Source organism: Hemitrygon akajei, chromosome 13, assembly GCF_048418815.1.
Source record: "Hemitrygon akajei chromosome 13, sHemAka1.3, whole genome shotgun sequence".
In the NCBI taxonomy this organism is placed as follows: domain Eukaryota; kingdom Metazoa; phylum Chordata; class Chondrichthyes; order Myliobatiformes; family Dasyatidae; genus Hemitrygon; species Hemitrygon akajei.
In genome coordinates, this window is record NC_133136.1 from 56,660,209 (window position 1) to 56,687,983 (window position 27,775).

The following is a 27,775-nucleotide window of genomic DNA, read 5'->3' on the forward strand; positions in this document are numbered from 1 at the left end:
AGCATGCTTTTATGCATCGAGTTGCTGCTGCATGATTGGCTGACTAGATATTGGCATTAACAACCAGTTGTACCTAATAAAGTAGCTACAGTGTGCATTAGGCTGTATTTTGTAACATTAAATATAAGGAGCCAAGAAAAAAGTAACTTGGATAGTTTATGAAACTTAATGTTCAATCAATAAATACCATGGGACCCTCATGGTTTTCTGCAATAGATTTTAACGCTTAAGATTCAACTAAATGTATTTATCATCCTAAAGGTTAACTTTGAGGTAGAGTTGGTGGTGAGGAAGGCAAATGTAATGTTAGCATTCATTTCAAGCGGTCTAGAATAAAAGTGCAGGGATGTGTTCCTGAGGCTTTACAAGGCAGTGGTGAGGTCTCGCCTCAAGTATTATGAACACTTTTGGGCTCCTCATCTCAGAAAAGATGCGCTGGCATTGGAGAGAATCCAGTGAGGTTCACAAGGATGATTTCAGAAATAAAATAGTTATAGGAGGAACGTTTGATAGCTCTGGGTCTGTACGTGCTGGAATTTCGAAGGATGAGAGAGGATCTCATTGAAACCTTTTGAATGTTGAAAGGCCTAGACGGAGTAGATTTGGAAAGGATGGGGGAGTTTAAGACAAGAGGGCACAGCCTCATGAGAAATTTCTTTAGCCAGAGGGTGGTGAATTTGTAGAATTTATTACCACAGGCAGCTGTGGAGTCTGGGTTGTTGGGTGTATTTAAGGCAAAGCTTGATGGATTCTTGATTGGACACAGCATCAAAGGATACGGGAAGAAGGGAGGAGAGCGGGGCTGAGGAGGGATAAAAGGATTAGCCATGATTGAACGGTGGACCATACTCGATGGGCCAAATGGCCTAATTCTGCTCCTATGTTGTATGGTTTTATGGTCTTAAATAGGATATTACTGCTACAGAATGTATTACAGCCACGGGCTGTTAAAAGACTGTCATTGCAACAAATATAGGGAGCTCACTTAAAAAAAAATCCCTCTTTGATATTCTGTTTACTAGGAATGCAGATAGAAATTCATGGAAATATTCTTTGAGTTCTGATTGCCTCACTATAGGAAGGATGTGGAAACTATAGGAAGGGTGCAGAGGAGATTTACAAGCATGTTGCCTGGATTGGGGAGCATGCCTTATGAAAATAGGTTGAGTGAACTTGGCTTTTCTCCTTCTGTTTCTATATTCAATATCATACAAAAATGATGGCAGGAAGATTAATATTTCAGATTGATTTGTCAGACCTGGAAGACACTGGAAGATGAGGATGGGAGGAGAAGTGGAGTTTGATAATGGTGCTGTGGGGTGAGATTTGTAATGGTAGAGTACCAAATGAAGGAAAGGTCTGGGCTGATTTGGAGTTAGAAATGATTACACTCTGGCACTATAATAGGATAAGTAAAGAAACAAGCAGCTTGCAAATGATTGCAGTAAAACCAGTACCAACATCGACAGTATAAATTTGATCTAAAATCAGACAACTTGACATTGAATCTGGAAAGATTAATTTTTGTGTGTGTGTTGACTGACTTTCTCAGCAGGATCACAATAATAATGATGTGTGATTTTTTAAAAAAAAAGATATTTGGGTTTCTGCCCAATAACATCTAGGAAACTGTATGAAGTCTGCCTAATTTAACTGATTATATCCAGCCCAATGTAAAGTTTCAACATCTCTGGAGAAGATGAAATTGATCAGGAATCCTGCTCTAGCTTTCTTTTACTCCTGTTCCAAAGGGGGGGGGGGGGGAGGAATTAGGTTGAAATAGCTAATTGAGAGAGAATGTAGTTTTGTTTGTTAACCCTTATCCACATGTCTGTATTTTTCTATTTTGCATTCCTATAGAAAAATGGTGGTTGGTGCCTTCTCTTTTTGTTTTATGATTAAGACAGGAATGTACGAGTGTCTGAAATTAATAATGTCGATCCATTTCCCAATACAACGTGTTGTTACTGTATACTTCTATGATGGTGCACTTTACCACACCACCTTACTATTTCTAATCTTTTTTTTAACTTCTAATAATTCTTTACAAGTAATCTGAATTGTGACTGATACCCTGTTTAAATTTTCCTGTACAATTTTAAAGTTAATGTAATCAATGTTTTAGGAGCATTTGCACACACATTTAATAGTGACACATCCCCAACTTTTATTCTTAGAGACTTCAGCAACACGGAAACACTGTGCAGTGAACATAAGTATTACTGTGAGACATGTTGTAGTAAACAGGAGGCTCAGAAAAGGTGAGTACATTGAAAGTGTATAACCTGTAACTTATTTTATCTACAAGTTCTAAGGGATTATAAATTTTGTACATCTTCTCTGGCTGTCAAATAATTAACATGCTAGGCTAAGCAGTGATTAAATTCTGAGTTAATAGTTCTAGAAACCCTGAGTTTATGCTTTTCAATGCATAGAGTACATGAAGAATTAAATCTTTGTTTCTAAAAGTTTTGAGAGCTTTGCCACAATGGCTTGATATTTATTAGTGATCTCATTTCACTTCAACCTCTTACTAAGGTTCCATGTGACATAAGCTTTCACATCCACTTTAGCCTGCAACTGAACATTGTACAGCACAGGAGCAAATCCCATCACAAGTGACTGCCATTAGAACATCACAATGTAGCCATGATGGGAGACATGGCAAAACTGGTAGAAGACAGTGACATTACCTTTCAGGCCATCTTTAGAGGGCGACAGCTAAGAGAGTAAGGTCTAAAACAAAATGTCAATATGAGCACCTTACACAGTTAAGCAATTATTTATTAGCTTTTTTGACAGCTCTTGAAACATTACTAGCACTATTCTGTCTTTCTAGAGCACATCTACAAAACTGGAAATGTGATTCTAACACCTGAACTGTTCTTGATTATTTCGAAGCTCAAGAATTTTAGTGCACTGAAGAGGTCATTTCAGTTTCTTCAAAAAGATTCAAAACAAATTGAAGTCACAATTATGTCATTCGCTGATATGTCAGATGATATTGATGTAGAAATCAGACTGTTAGTGCATACCAACAGAAAATACAAAAACCTCAAAGGAGAATTTTTCAATCCTACTCAAGAAGCTATAAGAACCCAGGTAACCCATTCAAACTAGTGGCTGCCAATGGCAATCCAGGCTTTCAGTTGTTATAATTCAGAAATTAATTAGTTGTTTTGTGAGGGAAGTATGTAACTTTATCTTATCCACTACATTTCACCAAGTGTGTCCGCAATAACTGAAATAATTTGCAGTCAGGTGGACGATATTTTCAAATGACTTTCAACAGGGCTGTCACTGGACTTTAATTTTTCCCGAGTTTGTTCCTGAAGTTGAACATGTAAATATAGCTATATCTTTTGTGGGGGTGTGGTTGATGATGAAAGAATGTTACAGTGATGGGTTAGTGAGGGGATGTGTGACCTTGCTGTCTCCTTACATGAAGAACTCAGTCTTTCAGAATTTCATGACCCATGCCTGTACTCTGTGTCACTTATTTATTGTGTTATTCATGTGTTGTTCCTTCAGATGAACTATTTTTTATTATGCAACCCTCCTTGGCAAGGGGGTTCAATAATGTAGAGGCCATCACAAGCAAGAGAAAATCGGCAGATGCTGAAAATCCAAGATGCGCGCACAGACGCGCACAAACACACAGAGACGCATACACCTGGAGGAACTCTGCAAGCCAAGCAGCATCTATGGAAAAGAGAAAACAGTTGATATTTGGAGCTGAGACCCTTCATCAGGACTGGAGAAAAAAGACAAAAAGTCAGAATAAGAAGGTGGGGAGATGAGGAAGAAATACAGGGTAGTAGGTGATCGGTGAAACAGGGCGAGGGGTGAAGTAAGGAGCTGAGCAATTGGTGAAAGGGATAAAGGGCTAGCGAAGGGGGAATCTGGTAGGAGAGGACAGAAGGCCATGGGGGGGGGGGAACGGAAGGGGGAAGAGCACCGGGGGAAGTGATGGGCAGCTAAGAAGATCAGATGAGAGAGGGAAATGGGAGTGGGGAATGGTGACAGTAGGGGGGTTCATTTGCAGAAGTTTGAGAAATCAATGTTCATGCCATCAGGTTGGAGGCCACCCAGATGGGATATAAGGAGTCGTACCTCCAGCCTGAGTGTGGCCTCATTGTGGCATTAGAGGAGGCCATGGACTGACATATCGGAAGTAGAATTAAAATGAGAGAGCCCACTTTTTTTGGTGGATGGACCGTAGGTGCTCACCGAAGTGGTCTCCCAATCTAAGTCAGGTCTCACCAATACACAAGAGGCCACACCGGGAGTATCAGATACAGTAGATGACCCCAACAGATTCAGAGGTGAAATGGTGCCTCACCTGGAAGGACTTTTTGTTCAGCTTGCAAGGATAAGTGTCAGGAGGAAGATCAGTGGGCGGCATGAATGGACAAGGGAGTCATTAGGGAGCGATCCCTGCGGAAAGCACTGTGGGGGGGTGGGGGAAGGAAAGATGTGCTTGGTGATGGGATCCTGTTGGAGATGGCAGATGCTACAGAGAATTTTTTGCTGGACATGGAAGCTGGTGGGATGATAAGTAAGGACAAGAGGAACCCTATCCCTGGTGGGGTGGCGGGAGGATGGGATGAAGGCAGACACGAGCAAAATGGAAGAGATGCGGCTGAGGGGAGCATTGATGGTGGAGGAAGAGCAGCCCCTTTCTTTGAAGAAGGATGACATCTCCTTATCTCTGGAATGAAAAGCCTCATTCTGAGACCAGATGCGGCAGAGACGGAGGAACTGACCAATCAACTTCCCAGCTCTTTACTTCACCCCTCCCCCTCCCATTTCCACCTATCACCTATTATCTTGAATTTCTTCCTCCCCTCCCCCCCACATGCTTACTCTGATGTCATCTTTTCTTCTCCAGTCCTGAGGAAGGGTCTCAGCCCAAAATGTTGACTGCTTACTCTATTCTGTGGATGCTGCTTGGCCTGCTGCATTCCTCCAGCATTTTGTGAATGCAGAGGCCCTACTGTTTTATCATGAGAATGAAGCCATAGTGTTTTCATCTAAGAGTAATCCTTGCTAATGTTTACAACTAGTCGCCCACATCTGGACTTTTTTTTGGAACTGAGAGTTTCATGTATTACTGAAGTGCCATTTGCTTCAAGAAATTTGGCTTGCCATTTCTGTGTGTGAACAGATTAATCTTGTTTTGTTTTGGGTTGACAGAATGTGCGTGAAGAAGCTGCCCATGATTCTTGCATTGCACTTGAAGAGGTTCAAATATATGGAACAATTACATCGGTACACAAAACTCTCTTACCGAGTGGTGTTTCCACTGGAGCTGAGGTTGTTTAATACATCAGGAGATGCTATTAATCTGGACCGGATGTATGATCTAGTGGCTGTTGTCGTTCACTGTGGCAGGTTTGTTTGAGGTTTTTCATTAATTGCTATGGCAAACTAAGCTACCATGAACATGGAAATAGATTTCATTAGCAGAAAAACTGTGGAGTACATTAAAATATTTCTTTGAAATTAATATTTAAAATAACATGGGTAATGGATGTCATGAAGTCGATAAAGCTGCAAATATGGGTTGTGGGGTCAGGCCCATAAAATCAGAAGTCAGTTGCTTAATCCTTTGACTTTATAAACAAAACTTCTGGATTTTGTTGGAAATTAAACATTACTACTGTTGCTATATGACTAAAGAGTAAACTCCTGAATGAATGTATGGATTCCACAAATAAATTTAAAATAATTGACTACAAACCATTCAACAAATTTATGTAACATGACATGCATGATATTAAATGCAAGGTTTATCCTTTATTTTGTTATTGGAACAGAGGTTAATACCTGAACAATTGAGGACAGAAAACTCCCAGTTTGCAATTTAATGCATAGTGAATTTGGAGATTTGATTTGATTTGACAATTTGATTTGATTTGATTTGATTTGACAATTGAGGACAGAAAACTCCCAGTTTGCAATTTAATGCATAGTGAATTTGGAGATTTGATTTTTGGATTTTTTTTACTTTTGTTTTAATATTTGGAATTGATAGTTTTAGTCATAGTGTGAAAATTTAAAATGATGCAAAGCCTCCAAAAACATATTATTTCCTTTCAGTTAAGACTTGGAAATTACATTGTCTGCTCAATTTTCTGATTTCACCTAAATATAGAAGTATAATCCGTATATAATGTAATAAAAGGCCTACATTTACACTAACTGCATGTACCTCAGTATGGCTAGTAAATGCTTGCGAATTTACACTTCAGCTCCTCGATAATACAAGATATTGCATTCCTTTCCCTGTCTACCTTGCTGCCCAGTCTGCCTAACATAATGGACAGGTTTAAAATAAAGGTTTATTTCTGAGCACGTAGCTAGTTTATATTATCAGTTAATAAGACCATAGATGCAGGAGCAGAATTAGGCCATTTGGCCCATTGCATCTGTTCTGCCATTTCATCATGGCTAATCCAATTTTCATCTCAGCCCAGTCTCCAGCCTTCATGCCATGACCAGTCAAGAATCTATCGACCTCTGCTTTAAATATACATAAAGACTTGGCCTCCACAGCTGCCTGTGGCAAAGAATTCCACAGATTCACCACTGTCTGGCTAAAGAAATTCCTCTTCATCTCTGTTGTAAAAGGACACCTCTCTATTCTGAGGTTGTGTCCTCTGGTTTTAGATTCTCCTACCATAGGAAACATCCTCTCCATGTCCACTCTATCAAGGCCTTTCACCATTCGATAGGTTTCAGTGAGGTCATCCCTCATTCTTCTGAATTCCAATGAATACAGGCCCAGAGCCATCAAACGCTCTTCATATAACAAGCCATTCAAACCTGGTGTCACTTTTGGGAACTTCCTTTAAACCCTCTCCTTTTTAATGTTGAGATTTTAGTACTGACCAGAGCTTTTTTTTTTCTTCCTGACCATTCCTAGTGAATTGCATGACTTAAAGTTTGTCTTCTATATTGTTACGAACTCCGTAACTGAGTCACTTACCAGCAAAGATAGATGTCTGCTGAAGTCTGATGGTACTATTTTCAAACGTTTTTATTTATAAAGGGGCACAAAAGTAAGGTTAATACAAACATTCAGCTAATATAAGTCGTCACTACTCAATCTACAGCACAGGTATAGTAATAATCAATCAGAAATAAGCTCTATTGTTGTCTAGGGGATAATACTGAGTCCAATTGAAGTATAAAGAGTCACTCAGAAGTCTGCAGGCTTTTCCCTTTTGGGAACCGCTGGGGTTTCATGTTGTGGAGAGAGAGAGATGGTTGAGAAAGGATAAACACTTGCCCGTTGTCTTTACAGAGCAAATCCTTGGAATCAGGGGAGCAGGCTTCCCCGTTGTTAGTTAAAAGCGGTCTTCCGTTGGTTCCAGCCACAGATTCAAAATTCGGAATCTAACGCACGTGGCTTCCTTCAAAATGGCTTCCCGCTCCCACGGGAATCGGTATCGTGCTTCCTTGGTGTCTCCTGGGTGCGTCTGAGGGTTGTCCCCCCCTCAGACCCTCCTTTATACTTCTTCACGGGATCGCAGGTGTCAATCAGGTTGCAGGTGATGCGATCTCTCTCTCAACCAGCCCACTTTGCCCGAGGGCTTTTCACGTAGTCTCCATGAGACAATAGTCAATGTCGCCTTTATTCTGCTTCTCGGGAGAACGTGGTCTTCCGCACGTCTCCCTCTCTCTCTCCCATTTCCTGTGTCTATTCAGCACGTCTCTCCCCCTCTTGGGTCAGTTGACCCTCCCTTGACTAGGGCTCTTGCGATTCTCACAAAGGAGGAGGCCGAGGTCATAACACCTCCCCCCATAGCAGGTTTTTTACCAGCGGTTAAAAACAGGTTGGTACAGGACTTTTTTTTTGAACCTACATACTACACAAGCTTTTCTCTTCACAGAGTACTACCGTTATACATTCAAGTCAGTATCTAAACAGGTAACGAGTACAGTGCCCCTTTCTTTAATACCTTAACCTCACGTGCCATACTAAAGTCTGGTAGCATCAAACTTCAGCTCAATAACCACCTTATTTATTTGCTTTCTTCAGCAACATAACTAAGGAGGTGTGATCTTAGCTTAGGTGCATCTACAAAAGTTTATACAAATACTAATCGTTTCGGTCATGGTATTTCACCGGCAGGTCTCCCAAGGGGTGGTCTTTATTATTCACAGGCTTTGGCGCGAACCCGTACAACCGGTGTTGTGATTTACAAAGGGCATTTCTATTACCCATCGCCTTTTCCCAGTGAGTCCCCCCGTGGGGACTGCGAGTAATTTGGCAAGGTACTCTCCCGCCTTTCCTTCCCACAAGGGTTATTCTCTTAACTCCGCGTCCACCCAGGTAGTTAGCCCTTCTGCCAAGACCATACAGGCTGATGTGTTTCAGGGCGAACCTTTCCCCCTGGCCGCATTTAAATTTCGGCTTCCTCGCAGCGCTTTCTTGAATAACAATAGCATGTGAGGCACCTTTACATTCCCAATCAACCCGTAATCGGTGCGTAGGCATCATTTTAGACTTTAACCTTTTTCCCTTCGAGTTGGGAACTACAGATTTACCGTTCTCCCCCACAACAACAGTTATCTCCCCATTCATAAACTCCACATTAACTCTGAACACTCCCCTCAGCACAACCCTCTGGGGACTCGCACTCCCCAAGGTTAACCCTTTCTTCCCCGAACCAAGCCTATCTGATCCAAAAGGACGGCCGTCTCGTCCAGCTGAGTCAAATACCTCAGCTTTTTCCTGAGCTCCGTGACTAGGTTCAGCACCACGTGCATCCCCATCTTGGACACACTCAAACGGGACATTGGCCTCTTCCAGGCTTTCAACACCCGTACCTTTTTCAAATTCTAACGTCCCCCGATCCTTCCAGTTACTCTCTAGGCAGCCCCCCGTTGGGGAAGGCGCAACCCTGCGAGCTGAAACAACCTCCTCGGCCATTTCAGCTGACTTCTCCACAGCAAGGATACCCTTCCTCTCTAAGACTGCCCTCATTTCACTCTCGGGACCATCGGGAACACCTTTAGAACTCTGAACTTCTCCAAATAATTCTGCCAAACCAGACAGATCAACCATGTCCAACTCTGGACCTTTTAACAGCTTTATCCGTTTCTCATCTTTTATTTCCTACCTCTAGGACCTTTCTCTTCACAAAGGGGAGGGCTATCTCCTCGCCCTTACCCCCTTTCACTTTACTACCTTCTGTTTTACCACCCTCGGAACCCTCGTGGTATAGGGTCGGTAAAAACGTCTGGGCCAATTTCAAACTGCGCGCTGTCCCCGCCGCCGCTCTCGACAGGCTGCGAGTGTCCGCGCATGCGGGATAGCTCGGGGACTCTATGGGCGGGGCCTCAACTATCAGGGCGGTTCCCATCTTCCCACCCGCGAGGTCATTACCCAAAAGGAGGTCCACGCCTTCCCCCGGCAACTCCGGCAGGACTCCTAGTTCCACAGGTCCCGACACCAACTCGCAATCGAGAAGGACCCTATGCAAAGGCACTACTTTGATCCAGTTCCCTAGGCCTCTCAGGGCTACCTCGCCCGTCGGAGGTCCAAAGGGTAATACGTTACGGCTAATTAATGATAGCTCCACCCCCGTGTCTCTCCAAATTCGTACAGGGATGGGGGGGTCCCCTTCCTTCAAAGACACGGTTCCTTCGGAACTAAATGTCTCCCGCCCCTCCTGTATTCCATCTACCTGGGGCCCTCTTGTCGATTTCCTGATTACCACTGCACGCCCGATAGGGATCACTGCTCTCTCCCTCTCTGGCTCCTTTCTCGGAGCAAAGCATTTTGATGCGATATGACCCACCTTCCCACAATTAAAGCAGGTTAAACCAGGGGGTCTCCAGGTTTCCTGTCTGTTATCCTCACTTTTTCTGCTAGCCCCCGGCGGGATCTCCGCCTCAGCTGGCGGACTTTCCCTGCCGTTCCGACGGTCTCTCGGGTAACTTTTTGGCGAGGAAAACTTTGGCTTGTGGGTTAGGGCATATTCATCTGCGAACCTAGCAAGTTCTGAGATGGACTGATTCGACCTCTAATTTAAATACACCCGGATCTCTTCCGGAACACAGCCTTTAAATTCCTCAACCAAAAATAACTCCCTGATACGCCCATAATTCTCGGCCACCTTTTCTGCGGTGCACCAGCGATCCAAGAGCACACCCTTCTCATGGGCTAGCTCGGTATACGTTTGATTCCACCCTTTCCTTAAATTTCGGAACCTTTGTCTATACGCCTCAGGTACTAACTCGTAACCTCGGAGAATGGCCTCCTTTACTTGATCATAATTCCTGTCCCTTTCTGGGGGCAGCGCGGCATATACCCGCTGTGCTTTCCCTCGTAACACACTTTGTAACAACGCCACCCACTGCTCTCTGGGCCACTTCTGATTCACTGCCACCTTCTCAAAAAGCAAGAAATAACTATCAACATCCGTCTCCTCGAACGGGGGGACCAACCTCAATGCCCGACTAACATCAAACCCCTCCTCTCTCTCTTGCCCTTGAGTTCTTAGCTCTTGCTTTCGCCTGTCCAGCTCCAATTCATGGCTCCTTTGTTTCTCTTTCTCTTCTGCTTCTAGCTGCTTTAGCTGGAGCTCATGACCCCGTTTCATCTCTAATTCCTTTGCAGCTCTTTCCTCAGCCTTTTCAGCTGCTTCTAGCTGCTTTACTTTAAGATCATGGTCCAACCTTGCTTTCTCCAACTCTGCCTGATCTGTCCCACTCGCTAATCTCTTTTCGGGGATATTTTCCAAATCCTCAGCTGCAAACACCTCCTTTTCAATGTAATACTGATTTATGACCCCTCGCACTTCCTGCTTTTTCATTGATGACCTCACCTCTGCGAGGCCTAACCCCTTTGCCAGATTTACCAAGTCTGATTTGGTAGCCATCCCTAGCGCCTCTACAGTCGGATTTTTCATAAATTCACCCACATCCATCTTTGCTGGTTTCCCGTCTGGCTACCTGCGTACCAGATCCCAATTTTTTTTTTTTTTTTTGACTTACAATCCCGATTGACTGGCCCTTCCAATTTGGTGTCAAATCACGAGACGAGGCCCCAATTGTTACGAACTCCGTAACTGAGTCACTTACCAGCAAAGATAGATATGTCTGCTGAAGTCTGATGGTACTATTTTCAAACGTTTTTATTTATAAAGGGGCACAAAAGTAAGGTTAATACAAACATTCAGCTAATATAAGTCGTCACTACTCAATCTACAGCACAGGTATAGTAATAATCAATCAGAAATAAGCTCTATTGTTGTCTAGGGGATAATACTGAGTCCAATTGAAATATAAAGAGTCACTCAGAAGTCTGCAGGCTTTTCCCTTTTGGGAACCGCTGGGGTTTCACGTTGTGGAGAGAGAAAGATGGTTGAGAAAGGATAAACACCTGCCCGTTGTCTTTACAGAGCAAATCCTTGGAATCAGGGGAGCAGGCTTCCCCGTTGTTAGTTAAAAGCGGTCTTCCGTTGGTTCCAGCCACAGATTCAAAATTCGGAATCTAACGCACGTGGCTTCCTTCAAAATGGCTTCCCGCTCCCACGGGAATCGGTATCGTGCTTCCTTGGTGTCTCCTTGGTGCGTCTGAGGGTTGTCCCCCCCTCAGACCCTCCTTTATACTTCTTCACGGGATCGCAGGTGTCAATCAGGTTGCAGGTGATGCGATCTCTCTCTCAACCAGCCCACTTTGCCCGAGGGCTTTTCACGTGGTCTCCATGAGACAATAGTCAATGTCGCCTTTATTCTGCTTCTCGGGAGAACGTGGTCTTCCGCACGTCTCCCTCTCTCTCTCCCATTTCCTGTGTCTATTCAGCACGTCTCTCCCCCTCTTGGGTCAGTTGACCCTCCCTTGACTAGGGCTCTTGCGATTCTCACAAAGGAGGGGGCCGAGGTCATAACACTATCTATTATGACTACTTCCTATTGCTGTGTAGAAGAGGATTTATTTGTTGCAGTACATAGTTGATTTTTATGTTTGTCTGAAGCACCAGAGATTAAATGGGACCAGAAAGATATTTACGCAGATAATATAAAACTGGGTTTAAATTGAGTGACTGTGAATGCCAACTAGTAATGGAGAGAGAAGAAAACTTTGGAAAATTATAAAATGGAAATTGGAAATAGAAAAGGAAATAAGGTATGAAAAATACAGAAGATAATGTAATCTGATTTACAAGGGAAATCACTGTATTCAGTATCTATTTCAACTGCTATAAATTCAGAGTAACTGAGTGTTGCTTCCAGGATGGCTTTAAAATTAGGAAATAATAACACTTTGATTTCGAGATATATTGCACAATGTTTGTTTCCTTATGCTTGTGAGATATCCTAGTTATATTTTTTCTTTTCTCTTTCAGTGGTCCTAACCGTGGACACTACATAACTATTGTGAAAAGTCATGGCTTCTGGCTTTTGTTTGATGATGATATTGTTGAGGTCAGTCTGATGAATATTAATACCTGAATAAAATTGTATATTTAAAAGGACAGGAATGGGGTAGTGTTAATTGTGTTGCATGGCCAATGCATAGAGTGCAAAATTGGAATAGATGGATTATATACTCATTACGGATTTGGTCTGATTTTATTTTTCTACACTGACCTTGTCACCTTTTGTAGCTATACTAGAAAAAATCTGCTTGGGGATATGAGAGGAGTGAGTGCTCACTTAAGAGTATGAAAGCTTCCTAGCCATTCTTTCCCTCACTGCATTCTACTTGGCTGATAATATAGATCCAGGCAGTACAATAGAAAATTTGCCCTGCTCTTTGGGAAGACTCCAATCAAGGTGGACAGTCAGCCATCTCCCAGTTCTGTAGCAGTGCCACTCTCAAAACCATTATCAGATAATTCAGGGAAAAAAGATGAGCTGACATGCATATTATTTTGTTTTCTTTCACAGCAAGCGTAGTGATTGGTTATTTTTGTTTTGGGTCCAATGGTAGATTTTGCAAAATCAGATGTCTTTTTGGGGTAATGGACTATAGTAACAATAACTTTCATTTATAAAATTAATTTTGAAATATGTCCCAAGGCACCTCAAAAACTCAATCAGAGAAAAATGTACATGGAATAAGAATAACTATTTTGGAACAAATCACTAAAGATTTGGTCAAATAATTTGGTCTTACAAAGGGTCTTAAAGGAGGTGAGAAGAAGGATGGTGGGAATAGATCTGAGTATGGAATCTAGTGGTTGATGACTTGACAGAGTATGAAGTTAAGCACTGGAAAATAAGAAGCTTGGAGGAAGTGAAAGATCTCTGGATGAGCTGTTGTAGTAGAGGTCATGGTGTGACGTTTATACGGTAGCAGGTGCTTAATAAGCAGAGTAACAGATCCATGATTTCAGCTTAGGTGAAAACCTAGAATGGGGAACATTAAGGAATGGCAAACTCATGTAGAGCTGCAAGGACAGAAATAATGGATGAGCAGGATTTGTGAAATAAAGTTCAGAAGTAGATGGTATGTATGAAGGTTTTTTGGATAGGGTGCCGAAATAGCAAGCACTGTTTAAATTTCAGCTGGTTGCATCTGTCTCCTCAGAACATCTTGATTTCTGTCTAATTTAATATCCAAAAGCTTCATTTTATTTACAATATCTTTACTCAATATTTATTCCTTTAAATATGATGGGACCTAGGATTAACCCTGGGGAAATGGGAATCTTAGTGTTTGCTATTACCCATCTATTAACTATCTTCTTCTTTAGAGCTTTCAAGTGTCAGTTTGGCTCACTGGTAGCTCGTTCACCTCCTGAGTCAGAAGCTGGTGGATTCAGGACCCACTGCAGTACATAATCTAGGCTGACACTTCAGTGCAGTACTGAGGGAGTGCTGCATTGTCGGAGGTGCCATCACACAGGTGAGATGTAAAAGATCCCGTTGCTCTATTTGAAGAAGAGCAGGGGTTTTACCCAAGAGTTCCGGCCAAAAATAGCCTCTCATCCAACATCACCAAGTCAGATTAGCTAGTCCTTTGTGACCCTGAAGTACACAAATTGCCTGCAACATTTGCGTGCATAAAATCAACACTATTTTGAAACAATTGGTTTTGATGCACTTTGGGACATCCAGAACATAGTAAAGGTGCCATATAAATACATTTTTGTTTTTCTTTTTAACTTTTCCCTTCCCTCCATTTGTATTGAAGGTATTGATGTACATTTCCGTAGGTACACGGGCAACCTCACCTTTGTTGTCAGTGTTGATTGATGAATTTTGCTGTTAAAGTCTTAATTTTGACCAAGCAGACTATTTGTCCATGATAGAAGTGGAAAAAGATGGGTGAGCAACCAATCTTGATCATGTCCTTGTGCACCTGCAACGATATACACACCTAGTGGTGTCTAAATAATGATCAAATAGGCCATTTGTGTATCTAATGCTAGTATAGATAATTTCTCACTGAGTAAACATGTCTGATCATTATTAAGAAATCACTATTACATGTTGCAGGAGAACAAGGCTGAAGTCACTCAGTTGTGTGGTTTGAGTTGGAAATGTGGGTTTGATCTTGTGTTGTATAGCTCTGCTATTTCTTTTGTTCTCCAGATGAGCTTCAGATCTCATGTCAGTTAAATATTTTGTGATGCACACTGTAGAATTCTTCTCAGTGATATAATTTTGTAGTCCCAGCAACATATTTGTAGATCTCCTCTGCATTCTGTTTTTGCAATCATGTGTTTTCTGTAAAATTGTGACCAGAATGATGATAGTACTCAAACTGCAGCCTAGCTATTGTTAGAACTTGTTCAGAACAACCTCCTTACTCTTGTATTCTATGCCTTGGCCAATAAAGGCTTTTTAAATTACCTTTTGCAAGTATGGCTTTTTAACTGCCCTACTTGTCCTGCAACTTGTAAGGACCTTTGGTTATATCTCCAAGGTCCACAGCAGGTGGATATCTTTACCACTGTATGTTCACTTGCCTTTTTACATTTCCCCAGAAGCACTCCATAGTAAATTTTAAAAAAGAAAGCAGATGCTGGAAATCTGAAGAAAAACCAAGATGCTGCATAAAAATGCAGCAGGTAAGATGGGATCTGTGGAAACTTGAGGTTTGATGAACGGTCCCAGACCTGAAACGTTAACCTTCTCTTTCCATAGATGGCATCCGGCCTACTAAACCTTTCTGGTATTTTCTGGTTCCGTATTCACAAGTGCTTTTACTTCACACTTCCCTGGATTAAATCCCACTTACAATTTTTCTGACCACCTATATCTACAGTAAATTTATTTTTTTAACCAATACATTGGTCAGCTTTTGCTTATACTCGTTTCTGCTTTTTTACTGAATTAGTTTAGATTGTGGTTACCTTAATTTAAAAAGTTCCTAATTTTAGATGTGTTCTACCTCATTACCCAGAACCTGTTTTAGTTCTACATTTTCCCTTGTTGGATTAGCAACCTATTGAATTAGTATTTCGAAAATTGCAAAGAATGAGAATTTATCTTGTGGATTAATTTTTGGATATCGTGAAATCTTCTAATTATTACTCAGTTACTTACATATGCCTTTCTAACCAGTTTACAGATTTCATTTCCATTATTTGGCTGCCTGTTATGGACCTAGCATAGTGTGTTGCTCTCTTGGTATTCTTTAGTTCAATACTAAACAATTTCTGTTTGGATTTATTCTGTATTTACATCCTTGTGCACTAATGCTACTATGTCTATAATTATCATCATAAATGCCTCAACCTTGTTCCCTACATCCCAACATTTGCTTTTTATGAGGAATATTTAATTGTTTTTCCTGAGCTGATTGCATATTTTGAGGTTATGCTAATAAAATAATATTGTTAAATTTTGAATTAATACATACACTGTCTGCTGGAAATGCACTGAAATGAGTCTACTGACTGAATCTGCCTTGGTGGTGATCTAGCTTCTGAAGTCTGTGAATTAAGTAATTTATATGGAGTGGATAGGCACTGATGTGATTTATGACAACCTGTGGTATTTGCTCCATCTGAAGGTCATTGAGAGGAGGCATGTGAGATGGAATAACTTGAATTATGAAGCTACATCTTCCTCTCCCTTCAGGAACTGAGGAAGTTAAACTACTTTATCTAAAAAAAATTAAAGTAAATCTCGGTTGTTGATAAACTGCCATTGACTTTAACTTCCATATCTGCAACATGCATAACTTGGTCAAGGGAAAAAAGATGGTGGTGTTCTAAAGGAGACAATCTTGTGATCCTCCCACTTCAACATGAAGATGGATGGAGCAGAACATAACCAATATCAATCACATTTATCAGTATTTTTGAGCATAGACTCAAATGGTAGAGATTTGGTGAGCTGTACAAGCACACCCATCAGTCTCTGAATTTTTATCAGGGTCTGTAGAGAATATGTAGGAATTTGCTTTAAAGTGAGATGCAGCTTATCCCAGGACGGGGATAATATGAAAAATGTAATGTGGAAGGATGTTATGCTTGAGTATAATGGGAACACTTTGGAATGCTGATACTAAGCAGAATATCAAATGTTTAAGACTGCTATGTTTGGGAATTAACAAGATTAGAAACAAAGGAATAAATCAAATTATTACGAAGTATTGTATCTAATCATAGATTTACAGGTTCCCAATCTGAATGCAACTATAGTTGGTTGGAAAGCAAAATATTTGGCTGATGTGATCAAAGCTGAATTAAAATTTCAAAATAATGTAGGATTGTGATTTGCCAATTAATCAGAAATTTGCCAATGCAGATATTTGGAAGAAGCAACTCTTATTTGCAGTTTGAAAATTCTCAAGGTTAAAACATTACAGTACTGATCTGAATTTGTATCTGCTTATTTTATAGTTTTAAAGTTGCTAAAGAATTCTATTTCTTTTACAGAAAATTGATGCTCAAGCTATTGAAGAATTCTACGGTTTGACTTCAGACATTTCAAAAAACTCGGAGTCAGGATATATTTTATTTTATCAATCAAGAGAGTAACATGTAAAACACTGGACTAAGTAATCAGAAGGATAATTGTTTAACTTGTCCAAAGAAGATCAGGCCATTGCCATCTAATTTTTAGGACATTTATTGTCCTTTAAGGGCCTTTCGCTCAGGATGTCGGAATAGGATTTTGATTGTACTCCAGGCATTTGTAGGCTAATGGCAAATATATGATCTTATGGGAGATGCAAGTCAGAGTAGTTTTGACAAGGGAACATCCAGTCAAAATACTAACAAAGGTAATGCAAGTATGCATGCAAGACTGTCTTTCCTTTTTTTTTGAAAAAGCATTGCAGTAAGCCAATAGATATGGCAGTGTTTCCATTTTTTTTTCATGTAGGTGTACTACTTTTGCTGAGCCCAAACATTTGTTTATGTTACTAACATTAGACCTGGATTTTAGAGCATAATGGGGATAAAAAAAGAAGAAAAAAATTACCTCTAAATTCCAAAATGCAAGTTTGCCCCATCCAAAATGACCATTGATTCACTGGATTAGAAAAATAAATGATTGTATTTTGGTTGATTTTTATTTTCCCTGGTGTAATTTCAAATATTGTTGCTAATTGCTTCAAAATGTGATTTTATTTTTGTGTTAAAAGCCCTTTCATTGCAGCCTAATGTATAGAAGTTATATGTCATAGAAACGGTTAGTTTGATCATTTCATTTTTTAAAATGGCTGAATGGTTTCTGTCTTTGCATGTGTAAAAGGTCCTATCTGCTGAGAGATCAAGAGAATGGGAACATATCATGAATTATCATTTTATTCTGATATGCAGTGAAATAGTATACAAGCAAAATTTGAACCTTACCAAAATCTCTTTTAAATAGTGCAGTGTAATTCTTCAATAGTCTTATGGTTTAGTCTTTATTTTAAATGGTTTCCCAATATAACTAGATCATGTAGCTATTAGCTAATATAGCTGGACCACACTGATCATTGATAACAATCAAATATATGACTTTCTGTGATGTTATTTAGTGTTTCTTCCTAATCGTATCTATGAGAATACTATAAATATTGGCAATTGATTGGTTTGACATTAGCACCTGAGATGGGGCAAACAAAATATCTTTGGCAAATCTGGAATGGATAGAAATAACTATACAAAGGATAAAACAAATACATTGTCAAGAATGCTTAAGAGCTAAACTGAAACTAGATGAATAGATTTTTGATTGAATGTGTTGGTTTAGAACAGGGGTTCCCAACCTGTGGTCCTTGGACCCTTCGTTAATGGTATTGGTGCTTGGCATAATAAAAGGTTGGAAACCCCTGATTTAGAAGAATATCTAATTTCTTGGCCTATTTCATTTCAGTTCAGATTAAATTACCGGTAATAAATTTGATTTATAAAGTACTAATCAAATGAAAGGGCTTCTTTTTTATTTAAAATCTTACTTGATTAATACTTCCATTCTATATATGTAAGATTCATCTCAATTTACTTTTAAACTTGTACAAAATATTTACTTTTTGTTTCTAAATTAAAGTACTTTGTTCCAGTCTGTAGATTACATTAGAATAAAATGCCATAGACATCTGAACCATTTGCACAGAATTTTAAACAATTGTCACATCTTCCTGCTTATGATCCTCCCAAAGATCACTTTGGTTATTTATATTATTGAAATAATTGCCTAGTAATACAGTCTGTATGCAATCCCTTATGCTAGTTTACCTAACCTTTGCATTTACTTGCCTTTACAAAATTTCTGACAAATATTGTTTCAATCCTGTCTAAAGTGAGTATTGTGATCAACTTGCTGCAGTCTAGTTCTTAATTGATTTTTTTTTTAGTGATGATCAAATTGTATTAGGTTTCACTTCATGTGACTTTTCACTTTTGAAACTGGTTTTGTATAGTTGCTTGTTATTGATGACCAGCATCCATAGCACTTGTTTATAGTACCTAGGAATATTGCACTATTTTTTATAAAAATCTATTCTCAGCTCAATAAAATGGTCTGTTTGACCATGTTAATTTGCAATCAGATTAAAAGCATGGTGATGAAAATTACAGCTGATGGTTTACCTGATCATAGTAGCTAAATCAGTATTTTAATAGAAATCCAAAAATACAGGGAGATCAGATCAACTAAAGCAAGGGTTCCCAAATTTTTTCATGCCATGGACCCCTACCATTAACCAAGGGTCAATGGACCCCAGGCTGTGGACCCCTGAATAAAGATTGATCCCCTTTGAACCTACCTAATGGTTTTCATAAAGCAACCTCCATGATGTGAAATGCCTATTTGAATGTAGTGCAGGATTTTTACAAGTTACCAAGGCCATGTTTCTTCCAGCTCTGGAGTTGATAGAAATTCCAAAGTCCTAAATCCTGGCTAGATTCCTGATCTGCTGATCCCTCATTCTACTAGGATTTATCTATAGTTGATTAGGTAGACATGCATATTTTTAGATTCACAATTTGTTTGGATTCTAAATTCTGGCACCTTTCCAGATGGACTAGATTGAATTGCTAAAGGAAACATTCTCCATTATGTATATAGTGAATATTTGTCAGCCCACCTATCCTTCCCTGCCATCTATTTGGCATCCGACAAAAAAAAACAACACAACAGGCATGACTGAGATCATTTTGTTTTGGCAATGACAAACTCTGCTACTTGTTTTGTTTCCATTAGCTTGCCATATTTTGTCTAAATATTAGACCATAACAGAATGCAACTGGTGGTCCACAGATGGACATTGCCATTTTTTAATGGTTAGGGGATGCTGATTATAATATCATATTACTTTCTCTTCAAACAAGCCTTTTCCTTTTCTTGCTCCTCGAGATTCAAGGTTGTCACTTTTTTGAAATTTTCATGTTAACCCAGAAAATCTTTGCCCAATAATGTACCTTCATCCAGCATTCATCTGTAGTGAAGTCTTTCATTCTCAAGGAAATTTTCAGGGGAAATTTTGGAATTGTCTTTTGGAAGCTGCCAAATAGCTATGAACATATAGTATTTGAAGGTCTGAAAAGCAAGTTTTTGTGAGTTTGAGTGGAGGAAGAAATGAACAGCAAGCAACATGAATGTGGTTGCAGAACTTTGATTTTAAAACTTTCAGAAGAATTGGATCCCATTAGAAAGTGCCACCTCATTTTCTCTTGGTCAACTTTCCTCAATTTAAACCCTGATATTATTGTAGTATACTTTTGTATGCCTACTGTACCATGCTGTATTTTGTCCAATTAATTCCTGACAATTCTCTGTAGGCTGAATTTCCAACTCGTTCCTCTTGCTGCCATATTCTGGCTTCAGCCTCTTTATTTCCAGTCCTGATAAAGGGTCTCAGCCTGCAAGTCAACCATTTATTCTCTGTCATAGATGCTGCCTGACTTGCTGAGTTCCTCCAGCATTTTGCATGCTCCTCAGTTATATTGTCCTTCAATTAGTAAAATAAGTTCATTTGCAATTTTCTAATCTAAGCAAACATTTCCTAAATGTGGGCAAATGCATCTTCAATTTATTCACTTTTGTTTTAGTATTTATTCATCAAAATGTTCTTCCATTTTACTAAGCATCATTTAGCCATTCCAATTTCTATGCAAATAAAATTTCTGATGATTTCACTTTATCTATTTTTCCCCTTACATGTGTTCAGTCTTTACAGAGCTTGCTAAATTAGGAAGCTAATTAACTCAAAATTGGGCACTATATTGCTAGTTGAAGAAGAATTTGTGAAAATTGTTACTTTAGCGCTTAGATAAAATTACAGAAATAATTCTGGCCCTAGACTTGTGTATCATTTAAATTGCCTTTAAAACTTCTATTTTACAGGCTATTGGTACTTTGTGTATTTGTATGGAGGAATGTTGAGAGATACACTAGTTTATTTTGGCACTGGTATTTTAATATAATGTCCCCTGCACATGTTTCCCTCTTGTGTAACTAACTTGTGCATGTCCACAGATCCATGAAAAAATGGTGAGGGAAAGGAGGAACACAGCACGACCAATAACTTTTTCAAAGTCTTGATGCAGTTAGAAAAATTACAGGCTTCTGTCCAGTCTGTACAGGGCAGCTTGTGCTTGTTTGTGTTTATAATCAGATCAATCATCTTTAGTATACTATTCTTTAAAGCTACTGATTAATTACTTGACCTCCCAAAATCAGTCTCAGTTTTTGCACTCATCCGTCTATATCCTTCTGAAACAAAGGTAGTTTAAACTGTTTGTATTTTCACTGCCTTCTCTTTTGTAAGAAATTTTTGTCCATGAAATTATTCTAAGTTATGGGAAATAACAAATGCACTCAACAAATTTATTGTCTATCTTTTTTATAGCTCTTCCCTGCTAGAATATTTTCTTTAAGGCAATTTGGGTGCGTGAACATTGTTGTATTCCAGATGTTTGTGCCACACTACAATTAATGTTCAGACTTAGCAGTGTATATTTCTTTTGACGTTATTTCTTCCTTTCAAATTGTGGGCAACTTTCGTATTTATTGTGTATCTAACTGTTCAAGCCTCATTTTACTCAATGATTGTCAATGTAATAATGGGCTAGTGCAATTTAAAAATGAAACAAGGCAAGTCACACTTGGAGGGAACAGTGTTGAGTGCTGCACATACAATAACTATTTGTGTTTCAGCATCCCTACCAGCAATAATCTGACTTTGATAAATGGTGCCATGGCTTGTATATTGCCTTCCAATCAGCATTTATTGCAGCTTTTAAACTGGACTCCTTTCCAGTGCTGATGAAGAACAATTAAAAGTTGTCATCAAATTGCTCATTTTCTGGCAAGATATATACTCCCTTTAGTCCAATTGCTGACAATATTGTAATAACAAACTAAATGTAAAATTGTTATTTTTATTGGCTGATAGCAATGCCTATTAGATTAAATAATTTCAGTGACCTGAAGTTCATGACTTTTATTAGCACATCCCTGTACATGACATTCATTGCACATTTTAGGTACTTTTTAATGACTTAGTTTGCACATCTTGATACAAATAAATGCTGCAGAATCAATATTTTCACTGTACTATTTGTCTCTGCTTCATTGAATACACTTTCCCCCTACATTGAAGTGAAGAAAACTAACATTTTTTTTTATTAGCCAAATGTAATATTATCAACATTTTAGTTCAAAAGCAATGAGTTTTTAGTGTAGGTTCAATATCTGTGGTTCTATCCATTTTTCTTATTGATTACATAAACAGTAGAAATGCACAGAAATCAATAACCTGCATATGGAATGGATATGTACCTATATATATGAAAGCTGCAAATCCTTTTCAATATTAAAATGATTAAATGTACACAGTTTACTTGAGGGATTCTATAAGCTACTGTAATAGATTAATTGCAGTTAAGAGATTTAAAAGGTGCCAAACCTGGAATAATGGATATGTATGAGAAAAGATTTATTTTTTCATACAACCCCTAGTGCATATGATGGCAAAAATAATGTTGGCTTGAAATTGTAATCGGCTGTAGTGAAATAACACACAATGCTCATATCAGATGACATTTTGTGGGTACATAAAATATCTTAATCATTGGATCATTCTAGAAAAGATAAATATTATAAATTGGCATTCAAAATATATAGTGCCAATGGATAAATTTATGCATTCAAGAACTTTTCACTGCAGATGTACACAAGTAACAATATTGTAATCCTAGAAAGTGGTGAATAATTTCTCTTAATCCTTGTGTCTTCATTTGTTCCATTGCTATATTTGGTCAAAGCAGCATCAGACTTGAGTAAATAATCAACAAAAAGCAGGTTATGTGTAAAACTTCCAAAAGCTTAACACTTAGCTTGGAAGAATGAACTGATGGGAAAATGTTACATTTTAATGTACCTATGTATGTGTACCCACACAGCACTTTGATTTAAATGTAATGTGTTCATTAAATGGGGATCATGACAGAGGATGTATATAGAATTTGTATATAATCTGTATTTTCTTCAATAAAATCTAAAAACAAATTATGGTTGTATTTTCTCCAGATCACAATATAAAATGTTACAATCAAATACCAGAATTAAAAAAAAATCATCATTAAGGAAAAGCCTGTTAATCATGCCAACTAGTTTCATTTGAGTTGTATGATTAAGGGCGAGGCTAGGCTAGTATTTAATAGTCTGTAATCACTAAGCTTTTATAAAAGGAGTTTCAGAAATTTCTGCCCAGTGATGATTGGAAAAACTGACCAGTTCTCTACTTGTAAGAACAACAAGTGACTTGTGATGAGAGGTGATTGTTTCTTTGAACATCATGCATTTGTTCTTCTAAGGGTACATGTCAAAGATGTGTAGATTATGATTTGCCATGCTTAAATTTTTTACTATATGTTACTGCAATATTTTAAGCATGAGCTGCTGAAAAGCAATGCTAGGGAAAAACTGAGCAGGCAAAATAGGATCTCTGGACAAAAACTTAACATTGATGACTTCATTTTTAAGAAATATTGGATCAGAAGTTAGCCATTTGGCCCTAAGGCTTGCTTCTCTTATTCAACAATACAATGGCAGATCTGCAATTCTGTTTGATTCTCCTATAACCCTTGATTCCTTCAATAGTCCAAAAGTGTTTCTCTCTTGAAAATGTTCCATGTCTTAACCTTCATAACTCCCTTGTATAGAAAGATTCTTCATATTGGAAGATATTTCTCATTTCACTTTTAATAGAGTAGTTCCTTTTTATGAAACAATATGCCTGGTTCTGCATTCCTTCCCCACTTTGCTCAACTTCCCCCCCCCACCCCCCAATAGGAAACCTAAATCTTTCATGTCAAGTCTCTTCAATGTTTGTTAGATCACCATTTTTGCATTCCAATAAATATAGGCTAAACATGAACCTGTTTAACCTTTCTTCATAAGAGAACCCTTGCATCATACATGCATCCAAAAGTTGAATTCCAGAAGTAACCAAACATCAAGGCAATGTTTGATGGTGTATCATAAAATTTCTGAATTGGCACCAAGATTTGTACGTTGCAAAAATTATGTAAAGATTGATGGTATGTGCTTTTTGCAGGAGGTCAATCATCCAGCTCTGAGATATCAAAATGGGAGCATGGAAACTTATCTTAGCCCCTGCAATGTTCAGCCATTGGGTGAATTGTTGAGCTGTTCCAATGTTGTGGATGTAATTATTTTATATTGTAGCTACACATATTCACCTATACTCTACAGCCTCATATCTTGATAGTTTACACTTGTTATCAAGAAACCAGTGATTATTCCTGGCTTGATGATAATGGTAAAGTGAGGTCTATATTAGATTGAAAGATTAAAATGTGGATATATTCAGTCCCATTCCTGTAACTCCACAGTAAATACAGTGTTTAGATATGAACTGCTAAATCTGCACAGAATCTTTCCCATGTACGACTGGTAGTACAACACAATGTAATGAAGTGTGCCTGTAATGTGAAGACGAGATCAGTCATTCATGAAAGCAATGCGAAAATCCTTTGCCAATATGGTTATGAGAAGATGCATTTAGAAAAATAAATTGTGATCTCAAGTAGGTTTTTACCTCATGACATTCCACCACTGCCTGTAGGCCAACTCTGGCAGCAGTGTCCTTTAGAGAAGGCTATCTCAGTCAATGCTAGCTGTTGCCAACACATGCTTGGCAATAGCCATTTAAGTCTACCATCCACAAGATACTTAACTATTCAATCCTTGGTCCTTGTGCTGTAGAACATGTTGGCACACTAATTATTCAGCTGGGTGAGAGCATTGTTTTGATTAGCAGGCTTCCTCATCTATTATTGGCTTGATGCTGAGGCTATGTGGAATCTAGAGCAAATAAAGACATGATCACGACCTTATACACCCCTCTGCCATCAGATTTGGTGAGTGTTTCTCATCAGTAGGCATGATGTATATAGGAATTGAATTGAAAGGTCCAGTTCTGTGAAAATGACTATGCTGGCTGATTAGACTAGGTGAGTCTTACTTGTGTCTAAATCTACAGACTAGTTAATTTATTTTCCTTGCTGTGACATTTTTTAAACAATGAGCAGGTTTGCTGAATCATTCACTGAGCAATTAAGAGTTGACCATATTTGTGTGATGAGAAGTTATATACTGGCCAGACTGGATAAGGTCAGGATTTTTTGGTTTGAAGGCCGTTAGTGAATGAGATGGCTTTTTTACAGACCATCCCACAACTTGATGTTATCTGTATTCTCTAATTAACAATCTAAATTCCACAGCTCAATTTGTGGTCTCCAAATAATTTGCTGAGTGTTTTGCATTACTTGTCCAGGAACACAATGTTATACCATTGTGGCCTCTTCTCGTAAAAGATCAGACTAGGTTTATTATCACCGTCCTAGATGATTGGAAATTTGTTGTTTTGTGGTAGCAGTACAGTTCAAAGACATAAAACTTACAGACTCGATGGGCCGAATAGCCAACTTCTGCTCCTTTGTCTTATGGTCTTATATGAATTACAGAATCAGTTGTACAAAAAAATGAGTGTTGATGGACCATTCAGAAATTTGATGATGGAGGAGGTGAAGCTGTTCCTGAATCAGTGGGTGTGGGTCTTTAGGCTCCTATACCACCTCCCTGATGGTAGTAATGAGAAGAGGTCATGTCTCAGATGGAGAGGGTCCTTAATGATGGATGGCATTTTCTTGAAACACCCCCTCATGAAGATGTTGGGGAGGGTTTGCCCAAGATGGAGGTGGCTACTTTTACAACACTGCAACTCTTTGCAATCCTGTGCATTGGAGCCTCCATACCAGGGCTGTTACATAACCAGTCAGAACACTCTTCACTGTTTTATAGGAATTTGCAAGTCTTTGATGACATAGCAGATCTCTTCAAACTCCTAATCAAGTAAAGCTGCTGGCTTGCATGATTGCATCAGTGTTGGGCCCATAACAGATCCTCAGAGATATTAACACCCAGGAGCTTGAAGCTACCCTCACTGTAGTCATCTGTAGTAATGAGGTGGTGATCATACCTACTAGTTTTGATTAGCAGCCCCTTTATCTTCAAAAGATTTTGAAGCAATCGTGATTTCCAGGAGGACGGGTAAAATGTTTCAGGAGAGGAATTACATTTTTTTAAAAAACCTTGGAAAAATCCAATGTCCTTGTTGACTTGAGTATCCGTGGCCCAAGACAACTGGATACAGGAAGGCATTAAGCACCTTGTCTGTTTCTGTTGAGAGCTCATGGAGGCCAAGTGCAACAGTAGAAGGAGCATTTACTAAGCAACAAGCTCCAGCTGTTGGCGAGACTACAGTCCTACACAGGGTGCATTAAATAGCTTGGAATCTAGTGGAACTTATGAAATTAAGATTCTGTTATTGCCTTGTTTTAGATATAATCAGGTTTAACATCATTGCCATATGTCATGAAATTTATTGTTTTGCAGCAGCAGTACATAATAATAAAAATATAGATTACAATAAGTATATATAAAAAGTAAATACAGTAAATAGTGCAAAAAGAGAGGGAAATACTGAGGAAGTGTTCATGGGTTCATTGTTCATTCAAAAATTTGATGTTGAGTGTGTCTTCAGGCTCATATACCTCATCCTTGATTTTAACAGTGAGAAGAGGGTAAGTCCTGGGTGATGGGGGTCCTTAATGATGGATGTCACTTTTATGAGGCATCGCCCTTTGAAGATGTCCAAAGGGCTGAGTTTAATACTTTCTGTAACTTTTTTTTCTAATCCTGTGCAATGGTTCCTCCATAGCAGACAGTGATGCAGCAAGTCCGAATGCTTTCCACTTTACATTTGGAGATATTTGCGAGTATCTTTGGTGACATACCAAATGAGTCCAGACTCCTATGAAATATAGCTGCTGTCATCCTTCCTTTGTAATTGCATCAATTTGTTGGGCTCAGGATAGATCCTCAGAGATGTTGACACCCAGGAACTTGAAACTGCTCACCCTTGCCCCTTCCGATCCCTCAATGAGGACTAGTGTGTGTTCACTTGACACCCCCTTCCTGAAGTCCACAATCAATTCCTTGTTCATGTGATGTAACTATTCATGTCAGCTTATTATGTAACAGTTCATGTCTTGTAATTTATTAGAAGTGGAAAGCAAGATGTTCAAACTCAATATTTCAAAAGTAAATAGAACTTAAAAATGGCTCGTATACTATGTTCCTATTCCTCAACTTTTCAGAGAAATAATTCCTGACAAATTTTTAATTTGCATGGGGTAAAGACATTCGCTGTTAGGGCTTAAACGGTTTGCATGTTTATAAATATTAACAAAGAAAAATTGTTATGAGAGCATTGTTTCAGTTCTATCTGTATTTTCTTAGACACAATCTTTTTTTAAACATAAACTTTTCTTCCCGCTCTTCGTTACAATAGAAATCGCGCATGTACCATTTAACTTTTTAACCATTTAAGTTATACGAAAAAACATATTCTAGGTCATGTCAAAGTTTTCTTCAAGAAATGCAATATCACTACCGATTCTCTAAAATTCTCTTTGATGACTAGAGGTGAAGAAATAACATTTGCAATTGCAAGAATTTGCAGCAGGACCGCACCACCTCACAAATGATCTAAACGCCCGGTCAGTCATTTCCTTCTCCAACTGTAGAAGTATCTGCAGTTCCTACATTGACCTCATTAGTCAAAATGGAAACCCACTACACCATCCCAAGGGACAATAAGAAGATTTAGTCAAAGGAACTGGTGGTAATATAATTTTCGAATAACACACACACACACACTCTTACAAGCCAGAACTGCAAAACTAAGCACAATCCATGCTTGAAGCTGGCACAGCACCGTGCAAACTGTGGCTAAAAGCCATAGATTGGTAACAGTAACTCGACGTTAACA

General features: G+C 38.9%; 1 protein-coding gene across 2 annotated transcripts in view; it reads left to right on the forward strand.

Annotated features, from left to right (window-relative positions):
• The window catches only part of usp46 (ubiquitin specific peptidase 46), a 74,562-nt gene extending 51,639 nt beyond the window's left edge, over positions 1 to 22,923 (forward strand). The window contains exons 6-10 of one of the 2 annotated variants that reach the window (XR_012101265.1): positions 2,178 to 2,261; positions 5,197 to 5,394; positions 12,366 to 12,444; positions 13,719 to 13,870; positions 16,857 to 22,923. Coding sequence is in view for 1 of the 2 variants with exons in the window: in XM_073064673.1 (XP_072920774.1) it covers positions 2,178 to 2,261; positions 5,197 to 5,394; positions 12,366 to 12,444; positions 16,857 to 16,958 (463 nt within the window). In the remaining variant the exon portion in view is untranslated. The remainder of the gene's footprint in view (positions 1 to 2,177; positions 2,262 to 5,196; positions 5,395 to 12,365; positions 12,445 to 13,718; positions 13,871 to 16,856) is intronic. The other variant, XM_073064673.1, reaches the window with a different exon arrangement.
• Positions 22,924 to 27,775: the final 4,852 nt, after the last annotated feature.